The sequence below is a fragment of the Bipolaris sorokiniana genome (assembly GCF_000338995.1).
Source record: "Bipolaris sorokiniana ND90Pr unplaced genomic scaffold COCSAscaffold_2, whole genome shotgun sequence".
In the NCBI taxonomy this organism is placed as follows: Eukaryota; Fungi; Ascomycota; class Dothideomycetes; order Pleosporales; family Pleosporaceae; genus Bipolaris; species Bipolaris sorokiniana.
The window spans coordinates 595,161-622,872 of record NW_006911896.1 but is presented as its reverse complement, the minus strand read 5'-3'; the positions used below and the strand labels follow the sequence as shown (position 1 = coordinate 622,872).

At 51.3% G+C, this 27,712-nt stretch overlaps 14 protein-coding genes across 14 annotated transcripts; 5 read left to right on the top strand and 9 right to left on the bottom strand.

Moving 5' to 3' along the window:
- Positions 1–45: 45 nt before the first annotated feature.
- On the bottom strand, positions 46–2,096 carry COCSADRAFT_349396 (uncharacterized protein; the record flags this gene model as incomplete). Its single annotated transcript, XM_007697596.1, has 1 exon — positions 46–2,096. The coding sequence occupies one exon, from the start codon at positions 2,094–2,096 to the stop codon at positions 168–170; it is 1,929 nt and encodes a 642-aa protein (XP_007695786.1). The 3' UTR covers positions 46–167.
- On the bottom strand, positions 2,075–4,184 carry COCSADRAFT_133386 (uncharacterized protein). The gene is made up of 3 exons (XM_007697595.1): positions 3,646–4,184; positions 3,534–3,587; positions 2,075–3,481 (listed from the first exon to the last, which is right to left on the bottom strand). The coding sequence occupies exons 1-3, from the start codon at positions 3,790–3,792 to the stop codon at positions 2,261–2,263; spliced, it is 1,422 nt and encodes a 473-aa protein (XP_007695785.1). The 5' UTR covers positions 3,793–4,184; the 3' UTR covers positions 2,075–2,260.
- A 301-nt stretch (positions 4,185–4,485) lies between these two features.
- On the bottom strand, positions 4,486–5,141 carry COCSADRAFT_81405 (uncharacterized protein; the record flags this gene model as incomplete). Its single annotated transcript, XM_007697594.1, has 3 exons — positions 4,486–4,536; positions 4,588–4,946; positions 4,997–5,141. 3 exons carry the CDS (start codon positions 5,139–5,141, stop codon positions 4,486–4,488), a joined length of 555 nt encoding a protein of 184 aa, XP_007695784.1.
- A 778-nt stretch (positions 5,142–5,919) lies between these two features.
- On the top strand, positions 5,920–7,120 carry COCSADRAFT_167349 (uncharacterized protein; the record flags this gene model as incomplete). The annotated part of the gene is made up of 2 exons (XM_007697593.1): positions 5,920–6,077; positions 6,133–7,120. 2 exons carry the CDS (start codon positions 5,920–5,922, stop codon positions 7,118–7,120), a joined length of 1,146 nt encoding a protein of 381 aa, XP_007695783.1.
- A 581-nt stretch (positions 7,121–7,701) lies between these two features.
- Positions 7,702–9,081, bottom strand: COCSADRAFT_196083 (uncharacterized protein). The gene is made up of 2 exons (XM_007697592.1): positions 8,433–9,081; positions 7,702–8,379 (listed from the first exon to the last, which is right to left on the bottom strand). Exons 1-2 carry the CDS (start codon positions 9,025–9,027, stop codon positions 7,811–7,813), a joined length of 1,164 nt encoding a protein of 387 aa, XP_007695782.1. The 5' UTR covers positions 9,028–9,081; the 3' UTR covers positions 7,702–7,810.
- Positions 9,082–9,275: 194 nt separating this feature from the next.
- COCSADRAFT_22558 (glycosyltransferase family 1 protein) lies at positions 9,276–9,979 on the top strand (the record flags this gene model as incomplete). Its single annotated transcript, XM_007697171.1, has 3 exons — positions 9,276–9,603; positions 9,654–9,792; positions 9,841–9,979. 3 exons carry the CDS (start codon positions 9,276–9,278, stop codon positions 9,977–9,979), a joined length of 606 nt encoding a protein of 201 aa, XP_007695361.1.
- Positions 9,980–10,743: 764 nt separating this feature from the next.
- On the bottom strand, positions 10,744–11,512 carry COCSADRAFT_268533 (uncharacterized protein). Its single transcript, XM_007697591.1, has one exon. The coding sequence runs from the start codon at positions 11,248–11,250 to the stop codon at positions 10,801–10,803; it is 450 nt and encodes a 149-aa protein (XP_007695781.1). The 5' UTR covers positions 11,251–11,512; the 3' UTR covers positions 10,744–10,800.
- COCSADRAFT_268534 (uncharacterized protein) lies at positions 11,513–12,319 on the bottom strand. The gene has a single exon (XM_007697590.1). It carries the CDS (start codon positions 12,195–12,197, stop codon positions 11,775–11,777), a length of 423 nt encoding a protein of 140 aa, XP_007695780.1. The 5' UTR covers positions 12,198–12,319; the 3' UTR covers positions 11,513–11,774.
- A 1,516-nt stretch (positions 12,320–13,835) lies between these two features.
- Positions 13,836–14,257, top strand: COCSADRAFT_268515 (uncharacterized protein). Its single transcript, XM_007697589.1, has one exon. It carries the CDS (start codon positions 13,890–13,892, stop codon positions 14,166–14,168), a length of 279 nt encoding a protein of 92 aa, XP_007695779.1. The 5' UTR covers positions 13,836–13,889; the 3' UTR covers positions 14,169–14,257.
- Positions 14,258–16,143: 1,886 nt separating this feature from the next.
- On the top strand, positions 16,144–17,279 carry COCSADRAFT_268503 (uncharacterized protein). Its single transcript, XM_007697588.1, has one exon. The coding sequence runs from the start codon at positions 16,287–16,289 to the stop codon at positions 17,100–17,102; it is 816 nt and encodes a 271-aa protein (XP_007695778.1). The 5' UTR covers positions 16,144–16,286; the 3' UTR covers positions 17,103–17,279.
- Positions 17,280–17,871: 592 nt separating this feature from the next.
- COCSADRAFT_133368 (uncharacterized protein) lies at positions 17,872–19,653 on the bottom strand (the record flags this gene model as incomplete). The annotated part of the gene is made up of 5 exons (XM_007697587.1): positions 17,872–18,850; positions 18,911–19,095; positions 19,155–19,377; positions 19,429–19,458; positions 19,516–19,653. 5 exons carry the CDS (start codon positions 19,651–19,653, stop codon positions 18,116–18,118), a joined length of 1,311 nt encoding a protein of 436 aa, XP_007695777.1. The 3' UTR covers positions 17,872–18,115.
- A 2,480-nt stretch (positions 19,654–22,133) lies between these two features.
- On the top strand, positions 22,134–23,573 carry COCSADRAFT_196077 (uncharacterized protein). The gene is made up of 2 exons (XM_007697586.1): positions 22,134–22,925; positions 23,010–23,573. The coding sequence occupies exons 1-2, from the start codon at positions 22,238–22,240 to the stop codon at positions 23,543–23,545; spliced, it is 1,224 nt and encodes a 407-aa protein (XP_007695776.1). The 5' UTR covers positions 22,134–22,237; the 3' UTR covers positions 23,546–23,573.
- Positions 23,574–24,102: 529 nt separating this feature from the next.
- COCSADRAFT_79243 (uncharacterized protein) lies at positions 24,103–24,872 on the bottom strand (the record flags this gene model as incomplete). The annotated part of the gene is made up of 2 exons (XM_007697585.1): positions 24,103–24,762; positions 24,816–24,872. 2 exons carry the CDS (start codon positions 24,870–24,872, stop codon positions 24,103–24,105), a joined length of 717 nt encoding a protein of 238 aa, XP_007695775.1.
- A 313-nt stretch (positions 24,873–25,185) lies between these two features.
- Positions 25,186–26,206, bottom strand: COCSADRAFT_33038 (uncharacterized protein). Its single transcript, XM_007697250.1, has one exon. It carries the CDS (start codon positions 26,174–26,176, stop codon positions 25,400–25,402), a length of 777 nt encoding a protein of 258 aa, XP_007695440.1. The 5' UTR covers positions 26,177–26,206; the 3' UTR covers positions 25,186–25,399.
- Positions 26,207–27,712: the final 1,506 nt, after the last annotated feature.

Genomic DNA, 27,712 nt, shown 5'->3' with positions numbered 1-27,712 from the left:
ACTATAAAACCAGACACAGTTGTACTTTAAAGAATTCGTTACTTCATCTACGCATGGAATATAGCAGCTATGTTACAGCTCCCATGTACATACCATCGAGTGCTACACTAAGCACAGTACGTCGTCGTACTTCGCCCAATCCCTTCACAACCCGCTCTCTCAACCCCTCAAATAACCGCCTCATCTACATTCCTAATCCAGCCCACCATCCACTTCACCGTATCCACATGCGCCGCAACCCCCACCCTCTCATCAACCGTATGAATATTCCCCAAGCCAACTTGCTCCCTATCCCATCCCGGTCCATAGCGGAAAATATGCTCGCTCAAATCCCAGTAGAATCTCGTATCCGTATTCCCCGTCATAAGACCCGGACTAACAATCAGATCACGACCATACAGTGCGCGCGTGGTGCCTGCAAGGAGGGCGAACGGAGTGGTAGTAGTCGAGACCGAAGCGTTGGAAGAAGAAGAGGAATGAGTAAGCGACGTCGGAGTTATGGGTGCGGGTTCCAAGATGGTGGGACCGTGGGAAAGAGAGATGCTGGAGGGTGTTTCTTCGCCGGTGAACGCGTGGAGTGTAAGATTGTACTTTTGAGCTAGTTGAGCGGCCAAGGAGGAAATGTGGGATTTGACTTCAGAAGAGGTGGAGCCGACGTTGATGCGGTGATTCACTGTGAATTGGGTGCGCTCGGGTAGTGCGTTGGTTTTGACGCCGCCGTGGATGATGTCGACAGCGACGGAGGTGGTAAAGAGGTATTTTATGCCCGGTCCTGCTTTGGCGGCTTCGAGGGCGAGGTCGTCTTTCTTACCGCAGGTTGCGCGGCGTCGGGAGCGCTTGTCCAGGAGCTTTCCCAGCTGTTTTGGGAACTCGGGTGCGTACTTTTCGCCACATTGAAGAAGGCCTAGGTATGGGTTTTCGTCCGCGAGGTGCGGTTCATAACGGTTCGCTTCAATCAGTGTAATGAGCTCACTGGCCACTCCAATCCCGTTGTGCGGTGGCGGAATGCTACTATGGCCACCAGGCATACGAACAACGATATCAACATCGACATAGCCCTTTTCTGCGACACCTGGAATGGCGAAGTTGGCGCCCCAGCTTTCGATATTCACCGCGCCCTCATCGATGATAGCAGCAATGGAATTGTGTCCCAGTTTCTTCAACAGGTAGGCTGAGAGATGCTTTGCCCCTTCTACGCCAGAGATTTCCTCGTCAAAGCCAAAAGACAAGATGAGTGTTCGTTGAGGCGTAAAGTCGGCAGCAATGAGCGCCTCAACAGCATTCAGGATAGCCATGAGCTGGTTCTTGCAGTCACTTGCGCCTCTCCCCCATACAAACTTTCCATCATAATGCCCCGAGAAAGGCGGGTGCGTCCATTGCTCGAGCGTTGAATCTGGGACAGGCACGACATCTTGGTGCGCCATGAGCAAGTTGGGCTTCAAGCTGGGATTGGTGCCAGCCCATGTGTATAGCAAGCCATGCGTATTGACCTTTTCGAGTTGAAGCGTCGCATGCGCCAATGGATAGGTTTTACTGAGATAGTCTGCAAACGAGTAGAAAATATCCCATCGGGGGTCCGCGCCGATGTCGCCCATATCATCGTAGCTCTGGGTGGGGATCTTCACAGCGCCTGATAAGCGCTCGATAGCAACATTGCGAAAGTCGTCAGAGGTCAGATAGCTCTCCATATCGTCCAACTCTTTTGTCTTTCTTGCAGGAAAGAGAGGCTCGGCCTGTTGGCATTGCGATTCCGGTACAGATTTGCTCAGATTCGAGAAAAAATTACATGTTGATGTAGGTGTGGTGGTACAGTTTCTGAGTAATGCTAGAGCTGCTAAACAAAGCACTGCACCGGTAGCAAATTTGCGTCTGTGAAAAGTGGTATTTGGCGATGCATGAGGCACTGCCTGCTCTCCCAAATCCTTGCCAGCCATCTCGATAATTGGTGTTGGTAGGAGAGTTGGTGGCCAAACCAGACATTCGACGGGAATAAACAACGCAGATGTACTATACCAGATTAGGAAAGTCTTGGATACGACGAGGCGATCATGTCCGAAAAGGGCTTCAATCAACAGTGGATATTGATACTGTTCCATTACTTCATATCGTTATCAACCTCAATTTATAACCTGATGTAATAGATCTAGACTATAATTGCACACCCATTTCACCCCCGCCGACGGACAGATCTAGCATGGTCTGCATCGAGTACAGCGGACTCTTGTACGAGGCGTACACATAGCTCGTCTCAATGAATCACTTACTCATCAATGTCTTCAACCTCAGTTTCGTCTTCTTGATCATGAACCATGCCATGTAACCCCTCGCTTTCGGCTCCTATCAGTGGAGCACGTTCGCCCTCTTTGCGCGCAAAATGGCCTCCGATACTGACCGCAAGCGTACTGAAGCCGTGTACTATTGTGCTACAGAGCACAACAAAGCAGACAATTGGCCAGATCAAGGCGATAGTTCTCTGCCTCTCTACCGGGAGGTCATTTGGTGGGTTTGGCAAAGGTAAAGAAGTGCCAGTCTCAAGCTGTGCACGTGCCTCGATGGCGAGGAAGAGTGCCCCAACACCCATAGGTCCAAAGTGTCCAACAAAGAGGGCCTCAGTCGTCGTCTTGACAAAAGGCAGAAGGTTTGCTTGGAAGAGAATAAAGACGATTGGAATGCGGCGGAAGAGAAGGATGAGAATGAGGAAGCCAATAAGCCGAGCGGGTGTGATGGCGTCGAAGGCGCTGAAACTCTCCCAAGGTATCATTGCACCAAAGAAGACAAAGAATGACGAGTTGATCATCATGTCGATAATGACAGGGAGAGCGGTATCAGCCATGGGCGATTTTTGCCTGTGAGAGAATCCACGGCCTGCAAAAAAGGCCACGAGGAAGTCGTCCACTCCAAGGATCGATGCCAATCCAATTGAAAATACAGCAGCAAGAAGATAGAACGTGAGGTACGAAGCCTCGCCCATCCACTCGCGTGCATGCGAGAGGCGGTAGAGTCGGTTGAAGATGTGTCCGAGCACAATACCTATAATGATACCCACTGCGCACTGGTACAGTATGGTGACGAGGAACCATTTCTTCAAGACACCACCAGCTGTGTTCTCAAGGAGTAGGCTGAGGCCAATGTACAAGAAAGGAAACGAGACGCCATCATTGCAACCGCTTTCTGCACTCAGAAGATCTCTGATACGTCTCGGTACTCGTGTACTGAACTGGCTGTTGGAGAGCACAGAGGCTGCGAGGACGGGGTCGGTGGGTGTGAGGCACGCAGCAATTGTCATGGCCGTCACAAAGTCTGTCTCAAATATAATTGTAACAAACAGGGCGCAGATGAGCCAGCCGAAAGTCATGACTGGTCCCAACAGGGCTAGCAATGCATACTTCTTTTTGGAGAGATAACCCTTCTCGAGCTCTAGGCCGACAGCAAAACATTGGATACCGACAATCAGGCGGGTGGTTTCTTGAATCGTGTCATCCTGTTGATAGTTAGTATTAATGACTTGCTTAACAGGATGCTGCTTCGCGTACTGAAAAGCCCCAGTCATAAGGCTTCAATAGGCCGAGGGCACGTGGTCCGACAATCTGTATTGGTTGCAGTCAGGAAATGCTCGTGTATGGCTTGCGCTTGTGCAACACTCACAATACCGAAAAGTGTGGCTAGTGGTGGCTCCGAAAGGTGGAGCCGATTGCGTATCATCAGCGAGAAGAGAGCATAGAGTATTAGAAAGAAGGTGAGCACTAGGTATGTGACATGCGGGCCCGTCGGCTCGAGCTGAGACCAAGCCATGATGAAAATACTAGTCGAGACGGCGAGGATAGTCGATTCGAGGTTGCGCGAGGTAAAGACTCTGCGAGGCTGCAAGCTCGAAGCTTGGATAACGCGCTCTGTGCTGGTGACGTCAGACGACCGATACAATGGCTAAAAGAGACTGGTGCGCTGTCTGGAAACGGCTTTCTGTGCAGAGAGACAACCTTGACCTGGGGATTGTGTCAGCATGGAAGGGTGCGTCTGTATTTAATACAGACATGTTAGACTCAAAATCAAACAATGATGCGTAATGGATGATGGGCAGTTGACCGAATGGTAGCTGAAAAGGTGCGCTCGGACTGCGCTATGCATATTTAGACGTCGCATACTGCAGGTCCAACGGCACGGTGTCGAACATGGCGGTGCTGAAATATTGGCCAAGTTGGTTGGGGCATTGCAAACACGACGAGGCATCCAGGGGGAGAGGTCAAGGTAGAATGCGATGTACGGCTGAACCAGCCACAACCTTGGCGGAGAACCGCGAAGGATGAATTCCGCTACTTTTGTATGAATAAAGCGCCTTTTCCCCTACAGTGCCCAAACGCCGCCTGCCCGCGCGGTAGTACTACTCAATTTGTCCATGGCCTAATGCGGGTAGTATTAAAAATACAGTCAAAATTACAACCTATGCAACCGATGCAACCTATGCAGATATGAAAAGAAAGGGGTCGACTAGGCGTCGTCGGGAGGGTTGTTGAAGAAAGCGAATCGTATCCTGTGGAGCTGTTGACGAGTTAGTGGACTATTGTTTGCGTGTGTAGTGGGCAAACATACCGAAGGCAGCTTGGGGATAACTACTGCTATGGTGGCAAAGCAGTTGATAAGGAAATATGTCAAGCCGTAATTGGTATAGTGGGTGCTGACAAGGAACAACACAATGGGGACACTGAGAAGGAACTTCTTGGCCGGGGTATACTGGTCACCGTTGTCGATCTGCTCCCACATGTTGAGGTTGTCATAGGCACCCGAGTTGAAGTCAAAGGGGACACCGCGGACATAGTGGAACATGAGGTAGGAGCCGGCCACGTACGAGAGATTGACGAGGGTCCAGGATGCTTCCTGGGACATGCCTGGGATGATATCAAACAAGATCTTGCCGAAGAAGATGAGGACAAAGTGGATAGCCCATGCACCTGCGAGAGTCAGCCAAGAGGTCGCATTGTGCATGGCTGTGATGGCTCACCCTTTGCATTGACCCATTCGACGTTGAGATTGGGCAGTGCCGACTGGTCGCTCAGCTGCTCAAGCGACTCCGGGGGTTCCTTGTAGACAAGACTACTGCTACGTCGGCGGCGCGCATCCTTTGAGTTTGAGGGTTGCAGCGACATGTTGGAGTAGGCAGACGTCGAGGGCGATTGGCGGGGCCGGGGATCGCCAGCGAACTTGAGACGAGATGTGGGGTTGAGGAGTATGGACGACAGTTTGGCGGTATTGATGTATGTATGAAGTAGTAGCGGTAGCGGTAGCGGGCGGGCGGGCGAGGGGGGTGAAGGGGTGGTGGATAATGGATGGTAAAGCGGATCAGAGGCCCGGTGCCTCAGTGAAGATATAAGGGTCGACTTGACAACAGGACTAGAAGAAGGAGAAGGGGGAATAGGAGTAGTGACAGCAGTAGCAGTACAAGCACCCGCACCAGTAGCAGTCGGGATAGCGGTTGTTGTAGTTGTGGTCGCAGTTGTAGTGACCTGGCGGAAATGGTCCAGAAGGAGCAAAGCGGCAGGTGGGACGTTCAGGGTCTTCTGGCAATGCAACACCCTCCCGGTCTTTGTCCGAGCTTGCAGGGCGAGGCTGATCAGACGCAGGGAGAGCAGGTGGCGAGATGGAGAGAGGAGTGGTGATGGAGGGCAATGGCGGCAGCGAGGGTGAATGATGCTTTTCCGTGACCAGCAGTAGCAGTAGCAGTAGCAGTGGCAGTAGTAAAGGAGGAGCCAGATCCACCTGATGCTCCCAGAGGCCGTGTGTTGCTCACAACCACCGAGGCCGTGCACCGCGCGCAACCATGGCCCTCTAGAACACACGCGCCCTCGTCGCCCACCAGCCCTCGCCCAGCACCGTCCATCTCCTGCCTCTCCTTCACCTCCCGCCATCTCCAACCCGCCGCCCACCATGGCTTCCCATCCACCCGCTGCGGCCAGCGACGCCAATGACACCACTGCCACTGCTACCGCTGCTACCACGACCACCACCGCCACCAATTCCGTGCAGGAGCAACATCAAACCGACGCCGCCGATGCTACACACAGGCCCGTCAAGCGATCGTGGAGGTAAAGGACGCGCCATCACATATCGAGGACCCATTAGCTAACCATCCTCTCAAAGACGCAAGTATCGCAAGATGCGCATCAAGTTCGACGAGGCTATGACGGAGAGCGACAACCTCATCAAACACGAGTGGAAGGCCATGGGTACGGCGCGCCGCCTCCAAGAAAACAACGACCAGTTGCTGGATATCCTCCTCGAGCTCAACGACCAGACGCGCGTCAATTCCCGCCTGCGCTTTGACCTGCGCAGCCTGTCCCCCGCAGACACCGCCGTGCCTTCACTCGAATCGGGCCCCGGTCCTCAAGTCATCAAGCAGCAGCTGCAGGCCCTGAGAGATGACCTCGCCCGCGGAATCATCACGCCCGAGCAGTATGCCACGCGCGCCGATCAACTGCACTCGTCGCAGTCGATACACCACACGCTCAAGTCGCTCGCCAGCCTCGAGCATAAAGTCCCTCACACCACACGCCAGGACTTTGCCGAACACCCAGTCCCCGGCATCGACCTCAGCGAGCATGCTCCCGGCTACATGTCGCCCACCCACGAAGACGAGTACCTGCTGGCTACGGATCAACTTCTCGAGCAGCCCGGCTTCGACCAGTCCCTGCAGCACGGCCGGCCCATCCGCCTCGCCTCAGCCCAGCCGCCTCTCAGCGAAAAGGATCTTACTGTTCGCAATCCCGACAGCGTCTACAACTGGCTGCGCAAGCACCAACCCCAGGTCTTCCTGCAGGACAAGGACGGCGCACACCACGAGAATCTCTCAGAGAAATCGGCAGCCCCAAAGGCAACAAAGGCGAGCGCAAAGGCCAAACGAGAGTCCGCCATAGGTACCCCAGGCCCACGCGACCACCACGATGACGAAGACTCAGCCGCGCCAGAGACTGCAAAGGGGCGGCGGAAGACTGGCGGCGGAGACGACGACACTGCATACCGGCCCAAGGGCGGGAGCAGTCGACCCACCAAACGCAAGCGCGAAGAAGGCGACACGCCGGCGCCTAAGGGCAGGAAGAAGACGCGCCCAAGCACTGGACCAGTTAGCTGAGCCAGCTATTAACGCTATATATTGGAAATTGAGCGTTACTACTCTGCGCCAAGTTGAATCGACCACCGGCTGTTTCCAGTAAAGCGAGCCATTGCACTACCTTGTCTCGAGGACAGTAACCACATATCCTTTTTTTTTCTTTCCAAAATCCGTGTACAAGTACAGAGCCATTGGGGAACAACGGGATGGGGGCGTTATTGGCGTTTTTTTCTGAGTCTTCCACTCGAGGTGTTGCAGGGTTTAGATATACCCATTGGTTTCTTCGTTTCTTCTTTTTTTTCTGTTCCCGTTTTTTGCTCGTTGCTTATGCAAGAGAGAGATCACCCTGTACCACATTTCCGGTCCATACGAGCTTTTTCCATCTTCTTCTCTATCATTGAGAGGAAGTTCCAAATACATGGTCCAAACATACCTTTGTAATCATGACCATTCTCTGTCCGTCCACTGGATTGGGTCGAAAATACACGAATCTAAGTCGCATTTTGCTATCACGATTGCCTCTAGGCGTCATCGTGTGTACACAAGTGCGCCACAGCGCCTCGTACGTAGTGTGTGAAATAAGGAGGAGGGAAATAATACACGTGAGAATGAATAAGTTTTGTCAATTGCAATCGTTTTTGCCCTTACAAGATGTAGTACATGGTAGTATTGTGTATACTGCTTCCCCGAGTCCATCATCTTCACATTGAACTACCTCACCTGCTTCCTCGCCACCCCGACCATCACGGGTTCCGCGACTCCCTCCGTAAACGGCAAACTCGTATCGACAATCCTCTTTCCATCCACCAGCTCCCCATTGCCCGCACGCTGATCCTCCAAATACGCAACTTGGCGTCTCTTCTCCTCGAGATACTTTTTCCGCTCCTCCGTCAGAATCCATTCCTTGGGGAATTCATGCCTCTTCTTAGGCGTGTGATGGCGAAAGTCAAATGGCACATCGTCGAACATGTCCTTGGAGTCTTTCGCTTCAGCGATCAAGGAAGAGATGGTTTCACCGAGGAAACGCTTGTTTTGCGGCTGCGTGTCGAACTTTTCGCAGGAGAGCTTGATGATGTTTGTGGAGGGGTTATAGCGGGGGCCGGCTAGCTTGATGAGCTTGGAGATTTGCGGGGCGGTTAGAGAGTGCGATTGGGTGAGGTCTGAGGGGGAGAATTCGACGACGACTTTGTTGGCAGCGGGATGTGATTCGCCGAGGTAAGAAGTGTAGCGGAAGCGGAAGGGGGTTGCTGAGGCTGGTGGGGTGAAGGGTTGGGCGAGATCTGGGTGTGTTTGATTAGTATGAAGTGTGGGTTTAGGAGTAGAAGTGACGTACGACTTAGAAGTGGGAGCTCCCAAGCTATTAACCGAGCGTACTCCCTCAGTTCCCTGTGCTGCTGCAATTCGCCGTGGCCGTGGCTCGTCAGGTCATCGCCGTAGTAATCCTCGTCCGGACCCATGCTTTCTTCTCCTTCGGCCCAGAATCCCATTGACGCTTTCCTCTTGTCATCCTCTTCAATGTCAAAGTCCTCATCTGTTTCCAAGCCAAAGTCTTGCGTCTGAGGTAGTCCACGTTTTCCTTTGCGAAGAGCGTCGGCGACAACGCTTGGATCGATTTCTGCGAGTGAAGCCCGGAGATTGTCTAACATGGCTGTGTCACGCTCGGCCTGGGACATTTCCTTGAAATCTTTCGTGGAAGTAGTATTCGAAAAGTTCAATTCCGGGCTGAGTTCATTAAGAGTTTCCGTCGGCGGCTTTGCGTTTGCCGAAGTGGCAGAGCCCTCTTTAGTGGGCTCATTGGCATATCGTCGAGGTGTTGTGGACAGCGGGCGCTGCCATTGTGTGGTCGTGTGCTTTGGTGCTGCTCGAGGTCGTATCCGCGATGGGCATTGCCTTGACTGCAAAAGCAGCCTTCGTGTTGTCGACGCCATTGGGTGCGGGTCGGTGGTAATGCCGTCGTCGACTTTTCGCGATGCGGGATTGCTTGGCAGTAGTGGAAGTAAAGTGCCACCGCGCGCCGGACCAATTGAAGCGAAGACAGCCCGACCTCCGCTTTCATGGTTACTGTGCCCCCGCATGTTTTAATCATTGACTCTAACGCATCGGTGGTCTGTATTTTGGATAATACTTGGACCAGAGAAGCCTGATACCAGTAATCTAAAGCTACATAATCGTCACCATGGCCGACAGCTGGAAATGGACACCTGACTCGAAACTCTGCTTCGTCACTACTGGAGCCACTGCTCCCTTCACTGCTCTGATTGAATCTGTACTAAGTCCCTCAACCTTGGATGCTTTACGACAAGGTGGATTCACACATTTACTGGTTCAATATGGATCAGCTAAGGAAATTTATACAAAATGCTCCAACGATGCTCGCGCCCACTTGCAAAGCAGCCAAGAACAGCGAGACTTGATCGTAGATGGCATCGATTTCAGCCCAGACGGACTCCAAACACAGCTTCAGCTTGTTCAGAGGTCCAAAGGCTTGGTCATATCACATGCTGGTACTGAGTGCATATGTCAAGTAGACACAGTCATAGACTAATTCTCCTAGGCTCTGGTTCAATTCTCGAAGCCCTCCGGTATCAAATCCCACTTATAGTCGTACCCAACACTGGTCTACTTGATAACCACCAAGAAGAGCTCGCTGTCGCCATGGACCGAAACAATTACCTCATTCGCGGCGACGTCACGTACGCTGAGCTTTCTTAAAGACGACGTTTAAGCTAACAAGGCCATAGAAATCTTGCGCCAGCGATCAAGCGATCTGATGAGTTTCGAGCCAAAATGTCTCAGTTCCCTCCAATTACTAGTGGGAAGCATCGTGAGACTAAGAGCTTTGCCGCCATAATGGATGAGACAACTGGGTTCATGGATTGATGGTGCTGATTCTAAAATGCATATTCTCGGTGTTTTTTTTTCTTATTAACCTGCGCAGTACTACTTAGGAGGGTGCACTATATCAGATTCTTGACGACGCTGGGCAATGACTCCCATGTTGTAGTCAATGCATCGAATCAAGACTTGTTGTATAAGGCAGGGTCGAACGCATCGCAGTAAAGAAGAAAAAAGAAAACGATGAATAAAATTAGAAGAGGATATTGAAAGTGAGCCCATTTCATAGTTGCGGCAAGAGTAGCAAGAGATTACAGGTTTGCTAAGGGAGATTACCAGTGTGGGAGATCATTGCAGCAGTGTTATGCAGTTTGCGCCTCGTATGCAATAGTCTCTTTACGCGCCTCAACGACTCCACACACAACACGAGACTGAAGGATTGCGGTGGAGTAAGATCTTGTCGCATCAGCACCAGAAGATGCGACGACAGATTCAAAGAGGATTAAGTTTGGAAAAACAGAAAAATACGACAAGTAATGTTCGAACCCACGATATTAAGTTCAAGAGAAAGCATACCATAAATGATCATCTGCACGCGGACATGGGATGTGCGAACTCGGCACTATTAGTATTGCGACATTGTCAGCATGCGCATACAGATGGTTGTGAGAGTAAAGTAGCCTTTTCACTTTGCTTCCGTCCGAAGAAACGAACAACAGGAAATCACACCGTCGCTTTTCGAAAACCATAAGACGCCCTTCACAGTCTGCTAAGTCACGAGACCTTACGCCAAAGGAACCACATCCTACCTCGGTGCTCTTACCAACCTAGGTAAACAAAAATAGTAGTCTCAAAGTACCCATTTGTCACGTGTCACACCGGAATTCTTGCATGAGCTCGATCACAGTGGGCATCGTGGACCTGGGCTGTGGGGCGACTCCAACATCCTTCATCACATGCTGCAGTCGCAGCAAAAAAACTCTGAGCAAAAGTATGTGGACCCCAACACGCAAGATGCCGTTCTCACTATCCAAATTCGTCATTCCGTTCATGAACTCAAACACTAAATGACGAAAAATATTCAAACAAACTCCACCGCAAGGCATCGCTGCAGAATTCTGCATCGCAAAACCCACAGCGGGTTGAACTTTCTGTTTGCACCTACCCAACTCCACATAAGAAACTCCGCGCATGGAATATCCCTCCATGGAGTAACACGCGGATTGCACAATCACGTCTCCAACTCGCCCCCGAACGGCCACTATAGTATGCCCGTTCACGTTGACTCGCAACCCCGAACCTCGGCTACGACTCATGCCCTTGCCCACGACTCTCTCTCCTTCCCTCCCATCCCTCGCTAAACAAGCCTCACCCAACAAACCCTGTCCTCTAAACCATCGTTTCGCAAACCTCGCAAACAACTCTGTAACAAGACAAGAAGAAGAAGAACAGCACCACGTGATAACCTACCTCTGCCCCGACTCCCCCATAAACTGCCGATCTTATTTTCCCCCCGGCTTGGCCTCCTCCCCCCTTCACCCCCCCCAAAATAGTGAGAAACTTCGAAACAAAACAATACAAACTCCTTGCCCATATAATGTAGTGATAATAATCGCATCACCTGTTTTTCCTGTTTCAACATCACGACAAAAGATAACGTGGCAGGTTTTGCGTCGTGTGCAAGTTGCTAAAAGCCGTATGTGACGGATTCGGCCGTAATCATGGGCCGCTCTTTCTTGAGCGAACAACTCGCGCACACTCGCGATCACGCAGGCGCATGCGCAGGCGGTTGCGGTGCGTTGTTACCGACATGTAGTATTGTGGCTTTTTTTTTGTTGGTTTACGCGACCCGCCCCACGTCGCTGAACGGTTTCGAGGACCGTTCGTGTTCGGGGAAGGGGAAGGGGGGAACGCGTGGGTTGGGTTCCGTTACCCCCCGGGTTGTGCGTGTGTAGGTTCGGGATAGTTGCTTGTGGGGCGGGGAGGTTGGGTAGGTACTTACAAGCCATGTACGTAGGTATGTAGTAGGTGGGTGGTTTTTTTGTGCCGTTGGGGTGCCGTGTCGCGGAAAGTGAGGAGAGGATGGGAAAAGGGGGCTGTGCGGGAGTAGGGGTGAGAGAAAGGGGACTTGGCATGTGATTAATGCGAATGTTCTGCGAGAGGGGAGGTTGAGGGTTTGGATAGGAGTTGCCAAGGTTAAAGATGCGGTTGTGGTGTGGGGGGATCGATTGTGACAGTCTATTCTTACACTGTCATGTATCATCGTGATCCCTCTTAACGTTATTTTTTGCTTTTTTGCACTTTGTAGCCTCTTGACTATGCTATTTATAATTTATCAACCCAAAATCTTGTTAGCGGGCTTGACAATGTAGGAAAATGTTGAGAATGCAAGATGATGTAGAGCAGATGCCCATAGTCTTTTGACTAACAAGATGGATCGCCGAGGACCGTACTTGGTCAAAATTTACGACCATATGTAATACGGTCTAGACCACGTAGCTACTTGGTTGCGCAATGCCATTTTTGATGTGCAAGATTATTGCCTTCCTGGAGAGACTACTGGAACCTAGTAGCAGTAAAGCAAATGTGACTTCGAAGACGTGCACAGTGAAACTGTTGATCAGTGTATACATAGGGTTTTCTGCCCTATATTTAACATGGTTAGAAGTATATCTGAAGCTGTTGTCAAGGAGTTTCGACAGACGTAGCACTAAATCTACCTCATATGTATCCCATAAGCCAAGTACGTAGTAATGCGCATACCTACAGATAGTTCCTCGCTGTGAACTTCCGCACCAGCGTTTTCCAAGACGATGCAAAGTGATATACCAAAACAATATGTCAAAGCTTATGCGAAAAGGAAGAAAAAAAGGTATCCAGCCATAAAGTTGACTGCACCTCAAGATACTATAGAGATATGCGACGTGATTCACTAGACACGAAAGTTACGCGGTAAATATAGAGACATATCGCTATGGATCTACCTATCAGTGCGCAGTTGTGTACCAGAGAAGCATAGTCTAGCAAAGATTTGCTATGTCGAAAAAAAGGAATAATGTCTTTACCAAACCCCTACCGTACAAACCCCCTCGCGTACGTACCCTATTATTAAATTAGACGTTACTCGTCCCGCACTCTTACATGCTCAGTCCCACGTCGCGCAACCCGCTAGCGGCGGCTATGCGCTCAAATAATTCACACAAACGTAGTGTACCTGTCGTATCTGTAGCTACTAGTATGAATCGTTTAAGAAATCGATGCTCATGATACTATTCTAATGTGCCGTGCAACAAGCGGAACCCCACAGCGCGAAGCGGCAAAAGTCGGATGTGTGCCTGGGCCTATTTTGTTGGTAATATCCTCATAATTATCGCATACGAATATGATCAAGAAAGGTGAGAAAGTAGTGCAACTTGCTGACTGAGATGTAAGTGGCTAGAACAACCCTTGGCTGTCATGGCCAAGTAGGTATGTGCAGTGTACACTTGTACTTACGTATGTAAGGCGTTCTAGAAAGAAAAGGGGGGGTGTTGCGCCGTGAGTACTACCGGTTACTTATTCAGGGTATATGGGCGAGTTAGGGTCATCATGTAGTTATGTAGGGCGTTCCTTGCTTGTCAGCGAGGGACGTTGGACAGAGAGAGACCATGTGTTAATGGCGCTGACTAGCTGCGTGGGCTGTGCCTAGCTGCGCGAAGCTGTGCGAAGCCCCGTTTCCTACGCAACGCCTTCATCCGCGTCGTCCGGACTTCAAAGTCGAAAAGCTGGGGCAGCGACATGTGCTGTGTCTGGCAATATCCCTGCTGCTTGTGTACTCAGACCGAACGCGTTACCTGCGGCCATGTATGGATGTGTGACGGGGCCCTGCGCCTACGAAGTGAGTAGTCAGAAAGGCGAGTTTGTATGGTTTAGCTTTCTGTCAAAGTGACACTAATTTTGAGAGTGAGTTTCTGAGATGCCCCTGGTCGTTTTGTACATATGTGCATTCGAGTGTTGCTCACCCAGGAGATGCGACTTTCTGATTAAAGACGTCGGAACGAGCATTCACCCTCCCGCCTTGGCGTCAGGTACCCGAGATGTGCTGACGAAAATCCGTGCCCCCCGAACCCTGCACAGAATGTGCGTCTCAACAAAGAGATTGTGTGCAGTCTGTATGGGCGTCGAGTGCTTTGGTAAGCGGAAAACACTCTATCGATGCCACGGCCTGTTGAACTGTACCCTAGCAGCCCGCTGACAGGAGAGAAGTTTGCGCAAGTGAAGCAAATTTCAGGGCACAGGCAGTGTTGACCAATAGATGGCCGAGTAAAGTTTGGCCCAGCTGTCTTGACGTGGAAATTCGATATTTGGAGCCAAACTTCACTATGCTTCTCTTTGGCCTGGCATGAAACAACAGGACACAAGTGCTCGTGACACGGCCCGACTAATATTGTTGGGCAACTATGGTGCAGCGCCGTGTGCAACGCCATTATCAGTTCCAAGGGCGAGGCTGGTGTGAGCCAGAAAAAACAATCGTGTTCGGTGACGACTAGGAGAAAAGGGACTTGTTCGCAAAAGCTTCGAAAAAAGTATGGCTAACGGCATGTTCCCAAAATGAAGCGTACTCCAAATCCCCGGAGGGTGCATGTGTCGTCATCGAATTTCCGACAGCTAGTCAGGCATACGACCTGGTATGTCCGGGTACGCGGTAGCGGACATGGCTTCCCTGTAGATTAGCGTAAGTAGCCGGTGCCGCGCTCGTTAAGACGAGCGAGTGTAGCAACGGTCCTCGCGACAAGTATCCCGAGATTCGCGTGCGCCTGCCGGACAGGTTGACGGCCAATCTGCGTACGTCTCAGGCCTAAGTTGGTTGCAGTTGAGGATTTGATGAGAGGTGCGACATGGCCATGGTCTTGGTAAGGGGCGCACAGCGAGGCTTGTCACTGCCAGCTGGTGCGTACAAGCCACTTGACTCTGCGCAAGCAAAAAACAACGACGAAATGCCGCAGCGTCGGGTGCAAGGAGATGCGTATTGGCTTTGGGCATGAACCGAGACGTAGTCTAGCCCGTGTGGGAAGCTGCCTTGCGCCGATCTACTATGGTTGGTGATCAGGCCGTACGCGGGTCATCACAACCAAGACGATGCCGGTAGATCAGTAGTACGACTTGGAAGATTTGGGCGGCTGGATTGCGCCAGCTTCATCCTACAACACGAAGTAATGGGGGCTGAGACACTGCGTCACCAGCGTCTGCGTATATACGTAAGTACGTATAGTTTGACAAAATTATTTTTGTTAGAGCGGAAAGGGGGGGGGGGGGTGATCTGCATCGGGGCTAGACCAGAGAATGGATGCACAGGGTGAAAATACTGTACAGGACTGTGGAGCGCTGCGTAATTCTCACGAAACGTGGACGCACAGACGACGTTCATCCAGGGCAAAAGTGAATGGAGAAAAAAGTCACAGGTGTTTTGATTGCCAGACGCAGAATTTGCTAATGGCCAGACAGAGTTTCGGACCGGTTTCCAATAACGGGCAGTTCATGGATCGACCCATTTGCTAGTAATCTCTAGCCCACAGCCGGGCTTCACCTTGTCGGCCTGTCCAACGGCATATCTGCACGCACTCGGGCAACTTGGCACGTGCCATGGATCGGGGATGGGGGAGCGTGGTCTGGAACGTGGCGGTTAATGATGCTCTCCACCCCTTCATTCCAAGGCATCCCGGCTGTCGTGTTTTGGGGTCCGTCGTTTGTAAGAGAGCAAGTTGTAGTGGTAACCAGGACGTGTGCATGTTACACATGTGGCAGGACAAGCGCTGCATGATGCACCGGGGCGGGCCATCATGTCGAGTCTGCACGTCTACGGTTGCACCAGTGGGTGGTTGCTTTTGCCGTAGATATGTACTGATGGTAGATGTGTAGTAAGTACTTGCAGGGTAGGCGAGCAGCCGTATCCCGGAGGCGGAGGCAGAGGCCGAGCAGAGGTTGAGGTCATCGCCCTGGCCCCCGAACACTTACCGGATGGCCCATGGAACGACTCGGCCCAAGAAACGTGGCACGGCCAATCAGCACGTCGTCGGGGGTTTGCAGTCTGATTAAACCCAACCCTCGACTGCATGGATCAAGCGTTTTTCTCAGCTGGGCTGACGAAGACTATTGCCCCGCCTTGCTTTTGCTAGTTTCCCCTAGCTGTCCCGAAACGCGCAGCCAGGCCCATTTGTATCCAGTACGCCCCGTCGTTCCCGTCCACAAAACAACATCACAACAACAAAAAAGCAAGCCTAATATGCTCCCACAAACATAAACACCGCCCATCACCTGCACACCATCTTGTCGTCGACTCTCCGCCACTCCACACACTAGGCAATAAGCCAACATGACCACCACCATTGCCCTTCCCTATGACGACTTGCGGCCCCATGTTCTCCGGCCCAAGAAGTCCTTCTTCCAGCGCCTCAACACCCCCGACCACCTCATCTCTCGCATGCGCTCTCTCAAGGTCGACGACTCCGCTTCCCTCCTCAGGCTGTCGTCCGACCGTTCACGAGTCTCCACTGTGTCCCTCCTTTCTACTTCGGACTTTGAGCGCGACTATTTCCCCGACGTGACCAAGCATACCGAACTCGAGCGACCAGTCTCCTGTGCTGTCCTTTCACCCCCAACCTCACCAATGGAAGGAAGCTTCTTTCCCATCCAGCAGTTCCTTGCCCCCATGGACCGGAAAACCAGCAGAGAGTTTGTCCAAGGCATGCAAACCTACGTCCACTGGAAACAAGCTACCTACGAATCAACCATCAACCAAGCCCCATCCACCTCGCCACCTCAAACCCCGCAAAGCTCCTATTCCTGGACTTCTTCAAAGAGCTCCCGCAGCGAAATGTCCGACGAGGAGATGGATGACTGGCTCGACAAGCCCATGGATGCCGATGTCCATCGCTTCCGCAAGCTATCTGCTGCATCTCTCGAGAGCCTGCCTTCCTCCTCCGATGAGTCCGAAATCAAGATTCATGTGATCCAAGAGCAGCCCGACGAAGAAGAAATCGCCGCCCAAGGCAACCGCCGACAGCTTTCCAGCATGTGGCGCGAGACTTGGTGCTGGGAGACAAACAGCCAGAACCGCACCGCCAACAACCAAGGTTACGAGATTGTCTTGCCAACATCCACAGCTGACGAAGACGACTCGGCCAAGTGAGGGCGTCGTCGCAGTTTGGCTCGCGCTAATTTCCGCGAGCTTTTTTTAACCCACCTGACTTTCTCCGTGAAAGCCACAAACGCACATCCGCTTCGTCTCAGCTGCATCAAGCCGAATGACGTAGCGCGGGCGCGGGCGCCACTGCGCCACCTCCCGAAGTGCCCAACCCAAATGATTTACTCGGGACCTATTAGACAGAACACTTGGACTTTAGTTACGACACTTGTAAGCCAGTTTCACCCAAAGGAGCGAAGAAAAAAAGAGAAGATGAGGACAAGACCACCCCCAACCCCCCTTGTGTGTCACAAAGCTCGTTGCCAACCACACCAGCCGCAGCAGAAGCAAAAGACTAGAACGCTCGGGGACCCAGTGGGCCAAGAGAGAGAGAGAGAGAGAGAGAGAGAGAGAGAGTGATAGATTTAGCACACGTCGTTGTTGACAGGTTCAACGGACGCGTAGATGAGGACCACCGGCGATGAACATCACATAGACCATATACCCCCTCCCAACACAGCAGCTCAACAGCGCTTTGGAAATTTTCCTTTGTCAGATACCAATGTCTTTTGCGACTCCGTTGAGTCGGTTACTGTAGATATTTTCTTTTCACATATTCAACTATTCTTTTAAAATCACTATTTGTACGCTTCCACCTTGAACGTGCCTTTGTGCTCCGATCCCCCTGACGCCCCCAGTCTGGATGCGCCTTTGCAACTGCTATCGCGCCACCATCTCGATAACGAAAAGAAGCAAAAAAAGAAACAAGTCTGCCAGCCACATGGAGAATACGAGTGCGAATATATTAGGAATGATATAAAAGAGATAATAATCAAAAAAGGTATAGAACTAAAAAACAACAACACCGAAAAGGCGCACGTGACGAGGGAACCTTTTGTCTCGCCAGTGAGATACAACATATCAAAACAACCATTACGCGTAATCATAAACCAACCAACCCACACACACATACAAACTCTCTTCTCTTAAGTGAAAAAAATCTGTTTCTTCCATAGAGCTCACACCATATCCTTCGCCTTAAACTGCGCCGGCCTTGGGTCCTGGAACGGCGACTGCACAGATTCACTCACATCGACCTCTGTCGTCACGGTAATATTCCCCAGCTCATGCGCGCCGCCGCGGCCATGAACAGAAGTATGGCGATTCAGTCTTGCAAAGCTCTCGATGCTACTTCTCGCATCGCCCCCACCACCAAGCGCAGCCGGCGAGCTTCTACCTGAGGAATTGACGGACGGCGCTGTGGCAGTATCTCTGGTTGTTTGGTGCGCGTGCGTAGCATCAATGGTAGTAAGCATGTACGATTTCCCCATCGCATCCTGTGCACGTGGGGCCTCGCCGCCGTCGAAAAACCCGCGATCCTCCACTCTGGGGGAGCCCAGGGGTCCATAGCTTTTATTCGTGGAGCGCTCCTTTGTTCCCGCGGCGTACGCGTCTGAGAAGTACTTTGGCTGGGATGTCTTGCGGGAGCCTTTGCCGTAGGTGGAGACGAGGATGGAGCGGAAGAGCGGTTTGAGGCAGGGTAGGTTACCAGCGACCATGCCGACATTGCATTCTTGGACCGTCCAGATGGTGAGGTTGCGTGAGTCCCACATTAGGTCGCCGGCGCGCCCGTAGTTGCCGATGTAGGAGAGCTTGACCATTGAGGCGGCGGTGGCAAAGAGGCCGAGGCCTAGGATGCAGATTAGGGAGGCTTTGTGGCGGCGGTTCATTTGCACGCCCCAGAGCATCGGGATCTGCGTGGGGTAAAGTGTTAGGGTGTTGGTTGTTGGTGGTCGGGTTGGAGAACGACTTACGGGTATGCCGATGGAGAAGGCAAGATCGGTAATCATGTTGAGAACGGTGTTGAGGTATCCGAGGATCTTGATCTGCGTTACGGTCCAGCATGTGCCTTTTACTGTTAGATCCCACATCATGCGGACATCGCTACATTGCAAGAAGACGGTTAGAACGCAGCCGAATGTGTAGACGCCCATGAAGACTAGTGTAGGTTAGTAAAGATTTGTAGGTAGTGCTTAGGGCGAGGCCATGTCCACTCACTCATGATTCCCGTGATGAGACGCCGGAAAAAGGGTCTGACTGCAATTCTCAAGAGGAAGAAGCCCACAGAGATCTTGACAAAACAGATGGCGAAGAGATATATCGGTTGCGATATAAAGTTCAACTTCATTGCTTGTGAAAAGTCTTTGGGGTCAATGTATTCGATGTGTCGACCTGCGCCATAGTGGACCTGCGGTATGATTACGCATTGGCCTGCAATACACTTTTTCCATCCATTAGTGATTGTACGAGAGAGGTGTGTAAGTAAACATACCAAGACCATTGATAGAATCATAGTATAGTCCTAAAGGGGCGGAAACATCAGCAACTGTCGACCCACTGTGTTGTTAAAAACACTTACATCCCACCCCACATTACGGATCATCCGAATGCGAACATAGAGTCTCGCTATTGTGGTTATCACTGCCAGGATGAAAACCGACAAAGTGGCCCCTAGGATAGTAGGTCCTTGATTCTCATCTGGCCGTACCGCCGCCATGTCGGCGCGTTGAATCATGGTCAAGAAAACGTATGTGCTGGATTGGGGAACTTGTGAGATCTCACACCCAGGCGCATGCCATGTTCTTAATTGTTACAAGAACTCCTAAGCCGCTATGCTAAGAAGCGACTGCAGCCAGCCGAAACCGACCAGCCCATTGATCAGGGGGGGAAGGACTACGGGGTGAATTGTCTTCTGAGACTGGACTCGCAGAACCTTAAAACCGCCACACGGAGGTCGAGGGAACAGGTACCGTTTTATCAGTAATAGCCTGCTTTAATACGGTAGGTGTACTTAGCCCCAGCTAATAGGAAACCAGTCACCATCTATTGCAATTGCCACTTACGGGCATCTGGGAACGGACTTGAAGGTATTTGGGTTAGTCCTGCAGACAAGAAGGTGTTCATCCAGCATGGCCCGCTTGAGACGGATGCTCGGCGGAGCATCCATATGCGTTTGATCAAGTACATACTATGTATGCACGACATCAACCCCCAGGGTCCATGCGAGCAGCTGGTCAATCGATTCTCGTAGCGATGTCCGAGTGCGGTAAAGGCTGCGATCAACCAGCTGCCAGAAAGGATCGGCACTTGCAATAGTATTGCCACGATATCAAGGAAGGATGCAAGTACTAATCACATGAACTGCAGAGATGCTGTTCAGGATTGTAGCAAAAAGAAAAGAAAACGTTCACGATCTGGTTGTCTTGCCCCGCATAACAGTTTGAAATGGAGGGGCTGACATGTTCCTGGAACAGATTTGCATTCTACGGCTTACTATGCCACTCCCCACGTGGGTGGTGAAGCCGTACGGGATGTCATCGCTGCCGATCCAGCCCGAATCTGCCACAGGACGAGCAATCAGTCCATCGATAAACAGCGAGATTACGTGAGGGGAAGTGTGATGGGCCGCAGTTCGGACTGGGCAATGCATGTATTCGAAACTAGGTACGAGAATCCTCCAGGAGAAATCCTGGATCACCTTACGGTATTGACGCGGTCAATATTCAGCGAGAGTACCCAGCCTAGATGTGAAGCAGGACCATAGATGTGCTGCGGCTTACAGGACGGTATTTCGTACCCCGCATACTGCATGTAATCCCAGTAAGCATGTGTTTACATACATGTGTATGCCGGTAACCAGACGTTCAGTAAATCTGTTCGTATATCTGCTTGGTACCTATCGCAGCAACATGTCGAAAGAAAAGCGAGCATCTCGCGGAACGGGAGAGAGAGAGGAAGAAGGCGTCTTTGGAGGGTAAAGAGGTTTCTAGCTGTCATAGTACCGGTTAATATCGAGGTGGTTGGCCTGAATATCTCGTGCGAAGACGGCACGCAGGTTTCAACAAGGCTTGACCAGTGCGCAATAGCCAATAGAAGGGCTTTGGTCTTGGGCATAAATGCAAGTCAAGATTATCCAGCAGGACAAGATGTCTTGGTTGCGCCATAAAACGTCTGTGCGAGAGGAGAAGGATGCAGGACGGGGAGCCGGCAGTACGGGACGTGGCACTTGGCAGGGTTTAACCATGCACCAACTAATAACAGCCAGCGGACATGGCTTCCTTTTTACCATGCGCCATGCATTGTAGTCCGTCGACACCAGGCCCAAACTGGTCAATCAAAACCTCGAAGGATCTGTCTTCTCGTAAGGACGCTTTTCTGGACCGCACGAAATGCAAGAGCAGGCAAAAAAGACACGAGTCCGTTTTGGATCCGGCAGGCACAGGAAGATTGCCAAGTCACCCGGAAAATGCTGCTGAAGGATCTCAGCTTTCACGTGGACGCTTGCAGCAGCTGAGCTAGGGACATGGGCTAGATGTCGAAGATACGTCAATGCAAGCGTGGCGGAGTTGAAGAAGGCCGTAGTCCGCTGTCCAGACGGCAGAACAACATATCGATTTCCCACCCATTACTCGTGCAAACACATGTGTTCAGCGGGAACGATAGCACCACTGATAGATCCCGCGACCATGGGGGCAATGGGGTGATGGGGCCGCCGGTTCCAGCTGAATCGCCATTGCACGACGCCAGGCCTAGTATTGTTCGTCCAGAACCTCGGGAGTTTCTATCCGATCTCAACAGCCACTTGTTTCCCCAACTACAGGCCTAGGACTATGCTGTAGTTCGCGGTGGACAGGCTCGTGTAAGGATAGCCCATTGACATAATCTTAGACGTAGGATCCTGGCTTCTTAAAATACTTACTTCTAGGCCATCCTGCCCGAACTAGAAGAAAGATTATGCCCCAGGGACTTGTCTGTCATTGGTTTACACTGCCACATGGCCTCGACGTAAGCCCTAATGGGCTTTGAAGTTGTCCTACGCCGCAGCCTAGCCGCGGTCGAGTATACGATTGGAGTATGGTTAATGTGGCTTTCGGTATCTGTCGCCCCCAATCCCGGCACTTGAGCATTGGACGCCCAAATTACTGTAGTAACCCTTGAGTGAGGCACTGCTTTCTTTTAACTATATATCCTTACAAACATGTCTGCTTCTTTTCTAGTGGCACTGCTTTCCATCACTTTGCTTTTTTAACTCCCTCGTCTTTCTTTGCCTAAGCCTAATTTTCCGTGAGCTGTAGGACAAGATGCGTTTCAACTCTCTAGCGCTCCTCCTTGCTGCTGGAACGGTGTCAAACGCACTACCAGCGCCACAGAATGATCCCTCACTACCTACTGAAGCCTCGAGTGATCCTGCAGTCGCCAGCCAGCAAATCGATCAGCTTGCTTCTTTCGCTGAAGAGCAGGTCAGGGCTGCGCTAGAAGGCAACAATGCTAAACGGGGCACTTGCAATGCCAACAACGTTGCCATCCGCCGCGAATGGAATGATTTGTCCAAGAAGGAACGCAAGGCTTACACAGATGCCGTCCTGTGTCTGCAGGCAAAGACTGGCAAGACACCCGCTTCATTCGCAGCGGGCGCCCGATCCCGATTCGATGACTTTGTCGCAAACCACATTGACCAGACACTTTTCATCCACTACACGGGCACCTTCCTCGCCTGGCACCGCTACTTTACCTGGCAGTACGAGCAAGCCCTCCGCAACGAGTGCGGCTACAAGGGCTACCAACCCTACTGGAACTGGGCCCTGACCGCCCAGAGCGGCCTGGAAAAGTCCGCCATGCTCGACGGCTCCGAGTACTCCATGTCCGGCAACGGCGAGGCCATCCCCAACCAAGGCGAAGTCGTGATCGCCGGTACAGGACCACCTCCGATTCGTCTTCCCCCCGGTACAGGCGGCGGCTGCGTCAAGAGCGGTCCGTTTAAGAACATGAGTAAGTAGTTCCTCTCAAACCCCTCCCAAACCACAGTTCTCTCAAGAAAGAAAGAAAAAACACATAACTAACAACCGCCAACAGAAGTCAACCTCGGCCCTACCAGCCTCGACCTCACAAACGGCAGCACCATCGCCAACGGCGACGGCCGCTCCTACAACCCCCGCTGCCTCAAACGCGACCTCACCGACTACTGCAACAAAAAATGGGCAAACTCAACCTCCATCGCCAGCCTCATCCTCAAAAACAACGACATCTGGAACTTCCAAATGACCATGCAGGGCTGGCCTGGCACCCCTGACCTCGGCGTCCACGGCGGCGGCCACTACAGCATGGGCGGCGACCCGGGCCGCGACTTCTTCGTGTCGCCCGGCGACCCGCTGTTCTACCTGCACCACGCCCAGATTGATCGTGTGTGGTGGATTTGGCAGCAGTTGGATCGCAAGACGCGGTTGGGTGCGAGTGGCATTTCGGGAACCGGTACATTTAGGGATATGCCGCCGAGTGCGAATACCACGCTCGAGACGGTGATTGATCTGGGATATGCGGCGAGTCCGCCCAAGAAGATGCAGGAGTTGATGAGTACGACCGAGGGGCCTATGTGTTATATTTATGTTTGAGGGGTGAAGGATGGTGTGAATTGGGGGGGGGGGGGATTTAAATGAAACGATTGGGTGTATATATGTTTTATTGATGATAGATTTTATTGTTTAATTGATATGGTAATCATCATTTAGGGACATGGAGACTTACTAGGTGTGAAGTACTTTTGCTGGGGCTGCTTGTGTAGTAAGCGTCAGCCGGGAGATGTTTATCAAGTATGAAATTATGAGTATATTTCGAGTCCAAAATATCACGCCATGCGAATAGACTCATCAAGAAATAATCTCATTCTGATTCCTTCAACATGGCTCAAATCAGCATTTTTTTTATCGCACCTGACATAACCAAAGTGATACCAGACAATGGATGATAAACATGTCATGATAACGAACGCCATCAAACGCCCCAGAGAACAAAGCCAGCGTCTGGACATGAATAACTCTCTGTTCAGAACCCGGCATACATTACCCCCTCAACGCGTCCCAAAACACAACAAGACACCATCTTCTCAAACTAGAAGATGGAGTTAACAATGTTTCCACCAATGGTAGCACCTGTAAAGAAATGTAAGCGATTAAAAGATGCCATTGACGATTTTGCTTCCAATTGTCGCACCTGCACCAAAGATAGCCGCGTTACCCAGCTTCTTGCCAAACTTCTTGCCCTGCGTCTCGACCTTGCTGGGCTCGGCGGACGGGGCCTGGGCGCTAGAGGCAACGTCGAGGGGCATGTTGCCGTAGTTGGAGGGAGCAGGAGCAGCGGGCGTGTAAGCTGGCATGACGCTCTTTTCCTCCTTGCGCACGTAGCTGGCAGGGAAGATGCCGTCCATGCCTGTGCGCTCGTTGCGGCCCTTCCACCACTCGTTGTTCATGTACTCGGTGACGGCGATCTTGTCGTTGGGCATGAGGGCCAGGTCGCCGGCGTCCTGGGCATTGTACTGGTACATGGCTGAGGCGTAGCACACAACGGGGGGCCCTGCGGGGGCGGCGGGAACAGAGGGGTAGGCTGGCGGCGGCGCGTTGGCAGGCGCGTCGGCGTAGTAGCCAATGTTGGCCGCCTTCTTCTCTGGTGGCGGCGTGGGCTGGCTCTGGATGTTCATCTGCGCGAGTTGCTGAGTCGGTACGGCGGCGGGAAGCATGCGGTTATTGTTCTCGGCTGAGACGGGCAGCTGGGCAGCAATCGCATCGTGTTGCGCAGTGGTGAGGACGTTGGATTCGACGAGAAATTGGAGGTTCTATGATGGTTTAACAAGAATCAACGCCAGGAGCAGAGTCGGCGCAGACTCACGTTCTTGATGTCGCCCAACGCCCGGTTGATCATGGCATTCTTGAAGCTGTCCGCCATGTTGAAAGTTGTTGGTTGCAATCCGTGTGTCGCTTTGAATGCGCAGAGAGATAAAAGGCTTCTTGAAAGCTGGGGCACGATAAGTGAGGTAGTAGGTGTATGCTGATCACAGAGAGAGAATGCAAAGTCGAGTGACAGAAGAGTGGCCCAAAGTCCAGAGTGGAGTTGAATACGAGAATAGGGTGTTGCAGGTGATTAGCGGCACACTGCTCGGAATGTCTGCGCCGCATTTGGGGCTGTGCTTAATTTACTTGTGCTGCCTACGCGGCAGCAGTGGGACGCGATATTTATTTACGGATCTTGACGAAACACGGCGCAATAGAAGCCACGTCCGTACGACCAACTGTGCATGTATTTCTATAGATTGAAGTTGTCGTGTCATTGCTTCTCTTCCGCGAAGCCATAGTATTGACTGCGTATAGACTAAAGTCCAGGGTCTCCTGCAACTGTGGCTTGAGAATGTCTCCCTACCCCGCCAAGCCCCCCGCCCGTCTCTCGTCCGCGCCCGTCGCCCACTCAATCCCAAACTACGACAGGAACACTTGCTTCCACAGCTCCTGTCTCTTATTCTCAAACGCGTCAAAGGCCTTGACTGTGAATCCCACTGGAATCTGCTCCTTGCCCTCAACCAGTCCCTTCCATGCCTCGTCGGTAAACTCGCTCAGCGGCATGCCAATGTTCCCTCCATCCTTGATATCCGGCTGATGCTTCTCGTCGTGCAGTTCCGTCTGCACAGCTGGCGGAAAGATCTCAATCACCTTGATGTTTCCGGGCCCGTTAGCTAACTGGTGTCGCAGAGCGAGAATCATGTGATGCAGCGCCGCCTTGGAAGCACAGTAGTTCGGACAACGCGGGAGTGGCATGAGCGCTAATCCAGACGTCGTGTACACGAGCGACGTCTCCTTGTTCTGTCTCTGCAAAAACGGTATAAAGGCTGTGGTAAGATGCATATAAGAGATGTAGTTTGTTCGAAACTCCATTTCCAACACGTCGAGATCAATTGTCTCGGGCTTGGAGAAGTCGAAGCCGCGCTGGATACCGGAGTTGAGGAACACGCAGTCGAGATCTGGGTGCTTGCTTATCACGTCCCTGAAAAACTTGGGGATCTCGTCCAGTTTCGTAATATCCAAGACAAAACTGTCGACCTTGTCGCTACCGTGCTTCTTCTTGAACTCGTTCAGCTTGTCTTGTCGCCGACCCACGATGATCACTTGTTTGCCATCTTGTACAATCCGCTCCGCCAGCGCTCGCCCGATACCCGAGGTCGCGCCAATTACAAGGACCTTGTTGTATTTGAGAGACATTACTGCAAAGTATGTGTATTGCAGATGTAAATGAGGGGGGACTTCGAGCCGGAATCGCCCACGAGTTTATACCAGGTTTGTACCCGATTATCAAAGACATCATCACAGCGCAACTAGCCAACATGTGTCCCCACTCTAGCCCCAGCTGTTCGATCCACCTGACGTATCAGGACTCGGAAGCAGCGGACTGACAAAAAAACTCATCGTGCTATGATGTTACATAAAAATTCCAGACGATGTTGTTGCAAGTACGTCATGGTGATCGGCCCTTCGGCAGTTGCTCCGAGGCAAAAAGTACGAGACAAACGTCAAAAACATACAACAGCAGAGATTCGCTCGTAGTTACCTACCTAACTACTACTCCGCCAAATAAAACTACTAACGAGACAAGAAAAGCAGCTTTGAGATTGTAGTTGTTCTCTCCATTGAACTAAGAATCTTCTAGAAGCCTCATTATGGTCGCCTAGCCTAAGCCTGCTTTTCAAGATTTATAGAAGGAAGTACTACTATTTAAGCCGGAACTTTGTAACGGCAATAGAGAGTATCCTATCCCTTGTTGCAAGGTACAGGTCGACCATTCCCGCCTGCAATCTGTCCAGTGACTAATACGCTATCCGAATATCCAGCTGGACAAGGCCCGGTGGTAGACAACCCTGCACACTTTGAACTGCGTTAGCACACAATCTTGCTAAATTAAACATAGGATACTCACGCAATCAGAATATAGAGCACAATCTTTCCTATCAAGCTGGATCGAGCCGCTACAGCACCCCTCCACAGGATCCGCGTGAACGATAGGAATGCCATGAGATAGCCAGAGGACTGCGAAGATGTTCGAGGAAGCCAAGCATAGTAGTGAGTTCTTAATGGATTTAAGTAACATTGCTTATAGTATCGCTGGGTGTAAACGATGCAAGAGATTCAGCTATGCCAAACTAAATTCTTTGGATGCAATGGTGGTAATAACTACAGACGGATTCTGTGGATTCACACTACCAGCGGGGTGAGAGGTGCCTGGTCTTATAGCATCCAACCCTACGTGCCAAAACACCCTATAAGCCGAGAATGGCTAAGGATAACCAATTGGATCGCAAGTATCAAAGTACGGAATCCTGGCAATTATATTGGTCATTCTCGGTCCCTAGAGTTTTTCAGCACGTAGGGATAAACTCTATGTCCAGCCCTTACACCTAGCTAGACAAGGGTTTTTTCACGCAATTGCAGAAGCTCACTATCTCCATACATGTATCTCTACATATACTCAGTGGTACGCGAATATGAGTATGATTATGATACATTTATAGACATTCATTAAATATTAGATAGAAAGATTGTACTCTAGAAGATAAAAAAGTAGCAATTCACGTACTTCCTCTGCCTATTGATTACTTTTTTTTATTTAAAAAACCTCCCTAATATGAGAGTTCATTCACGCGCTGACGACATCAGATATCAAGTACCGATAAGAGGATAACGTACCACGATCCTAGTGTAATCTACAATGCTACGCAGCTCTTTCAATGCTTGTAGTAAAGT

Excerpts from the sequence above, each read along its gene's own strand:
- COCSADRAFT_133386 (XM_007697595.1), bottom strand. The coding sequence starts at position 3,792 with ATGGCTTGGTCTCAGCTCGAGCCGACGGGCCCGCATGTCACATACCTA. Across the intron at positions 3,588-3,645 it reads TAGCCACACTTTTCGGTATT|ATTGTCGGACCACGTGCCCT; the intron begins GTGAGTGTTGCA and ends CAACCAATACAG. Across the intron at positions 3,482-3,533 it reads CTTATGACTGGGGCTTTTCA|GATGACACGATTCAAGAAAC; the intron begins GTACGCGAAGCA and ends AACTATCAACAG.
- COCSADRAFT_196083 (XM_007697592.1), bottom strand. The coding sequence starts at position 9,027 with ATGGCGTCGACAACACGAAGGCTGCTTTTGCAGTCAAGGCAATGCCCA. Across the intron at positions 8,380-8,432 it reads GGAGCTCCCACTTCTAAGTC|ATCTCGCCCAACCCTTCACC; the intron begins GTACGTCACTTC and ends AAACACACCCAG.
- COCSADRAFT_268533 (XM_007697591.1), bottom strand. The coding sequence starts at position 11,250 with ATGAGTCGTAGCCGAGGTTCGGGGTTGCGAGTCAACGTGAACGGGCAT.
- COCSADRAFT_268534 (XM_007697590.1), bottom strand. The coding sequence starts at position 12,197 with ATGATACATGACAGTGTAAGAATAGACTGTCACAATCGATCCCCCCAC.
- COCSADRAFT_268515 (XM_007697589.1), top strand. The coding sequence starts at position 13,890 with ATGCCCCTGGTCGTTTTGTACATATGTGCATTCGAGTGTTGCTCACCC.
- COCSADRAFT_268503 (XM_007697588.1), top strand. The coding sequence starts at position 16,287 with ATGACCACCACCATTGCCCTTCCCTATGACGACTTGCGGCCCCATGTT.
- COCSADRAFT_196077 (XM_007697586.1), top strand. The coding sequence starts at position 22,238 with ATGCGTTTCAACTCTCTAGCGCTCCTCCTTGCTGCTGGAACGGTGTCA. Across the intron at positions 22,926-23,009 it reads CGGTCCGTTTAAGAACATGA|AAGTCAACCTCGGCCCTACC; the intron begins GTAAGTAGTTCC and ends AACCGCCAACAG.
- COCSADRAFT_33038 (XM_007697250.1), bottom strand. The coding sequence starts at position 26,176 with ATGTCTCTCAAATACAACAAGGTCCTTGTAATTGGCGCGACCTCGGGT.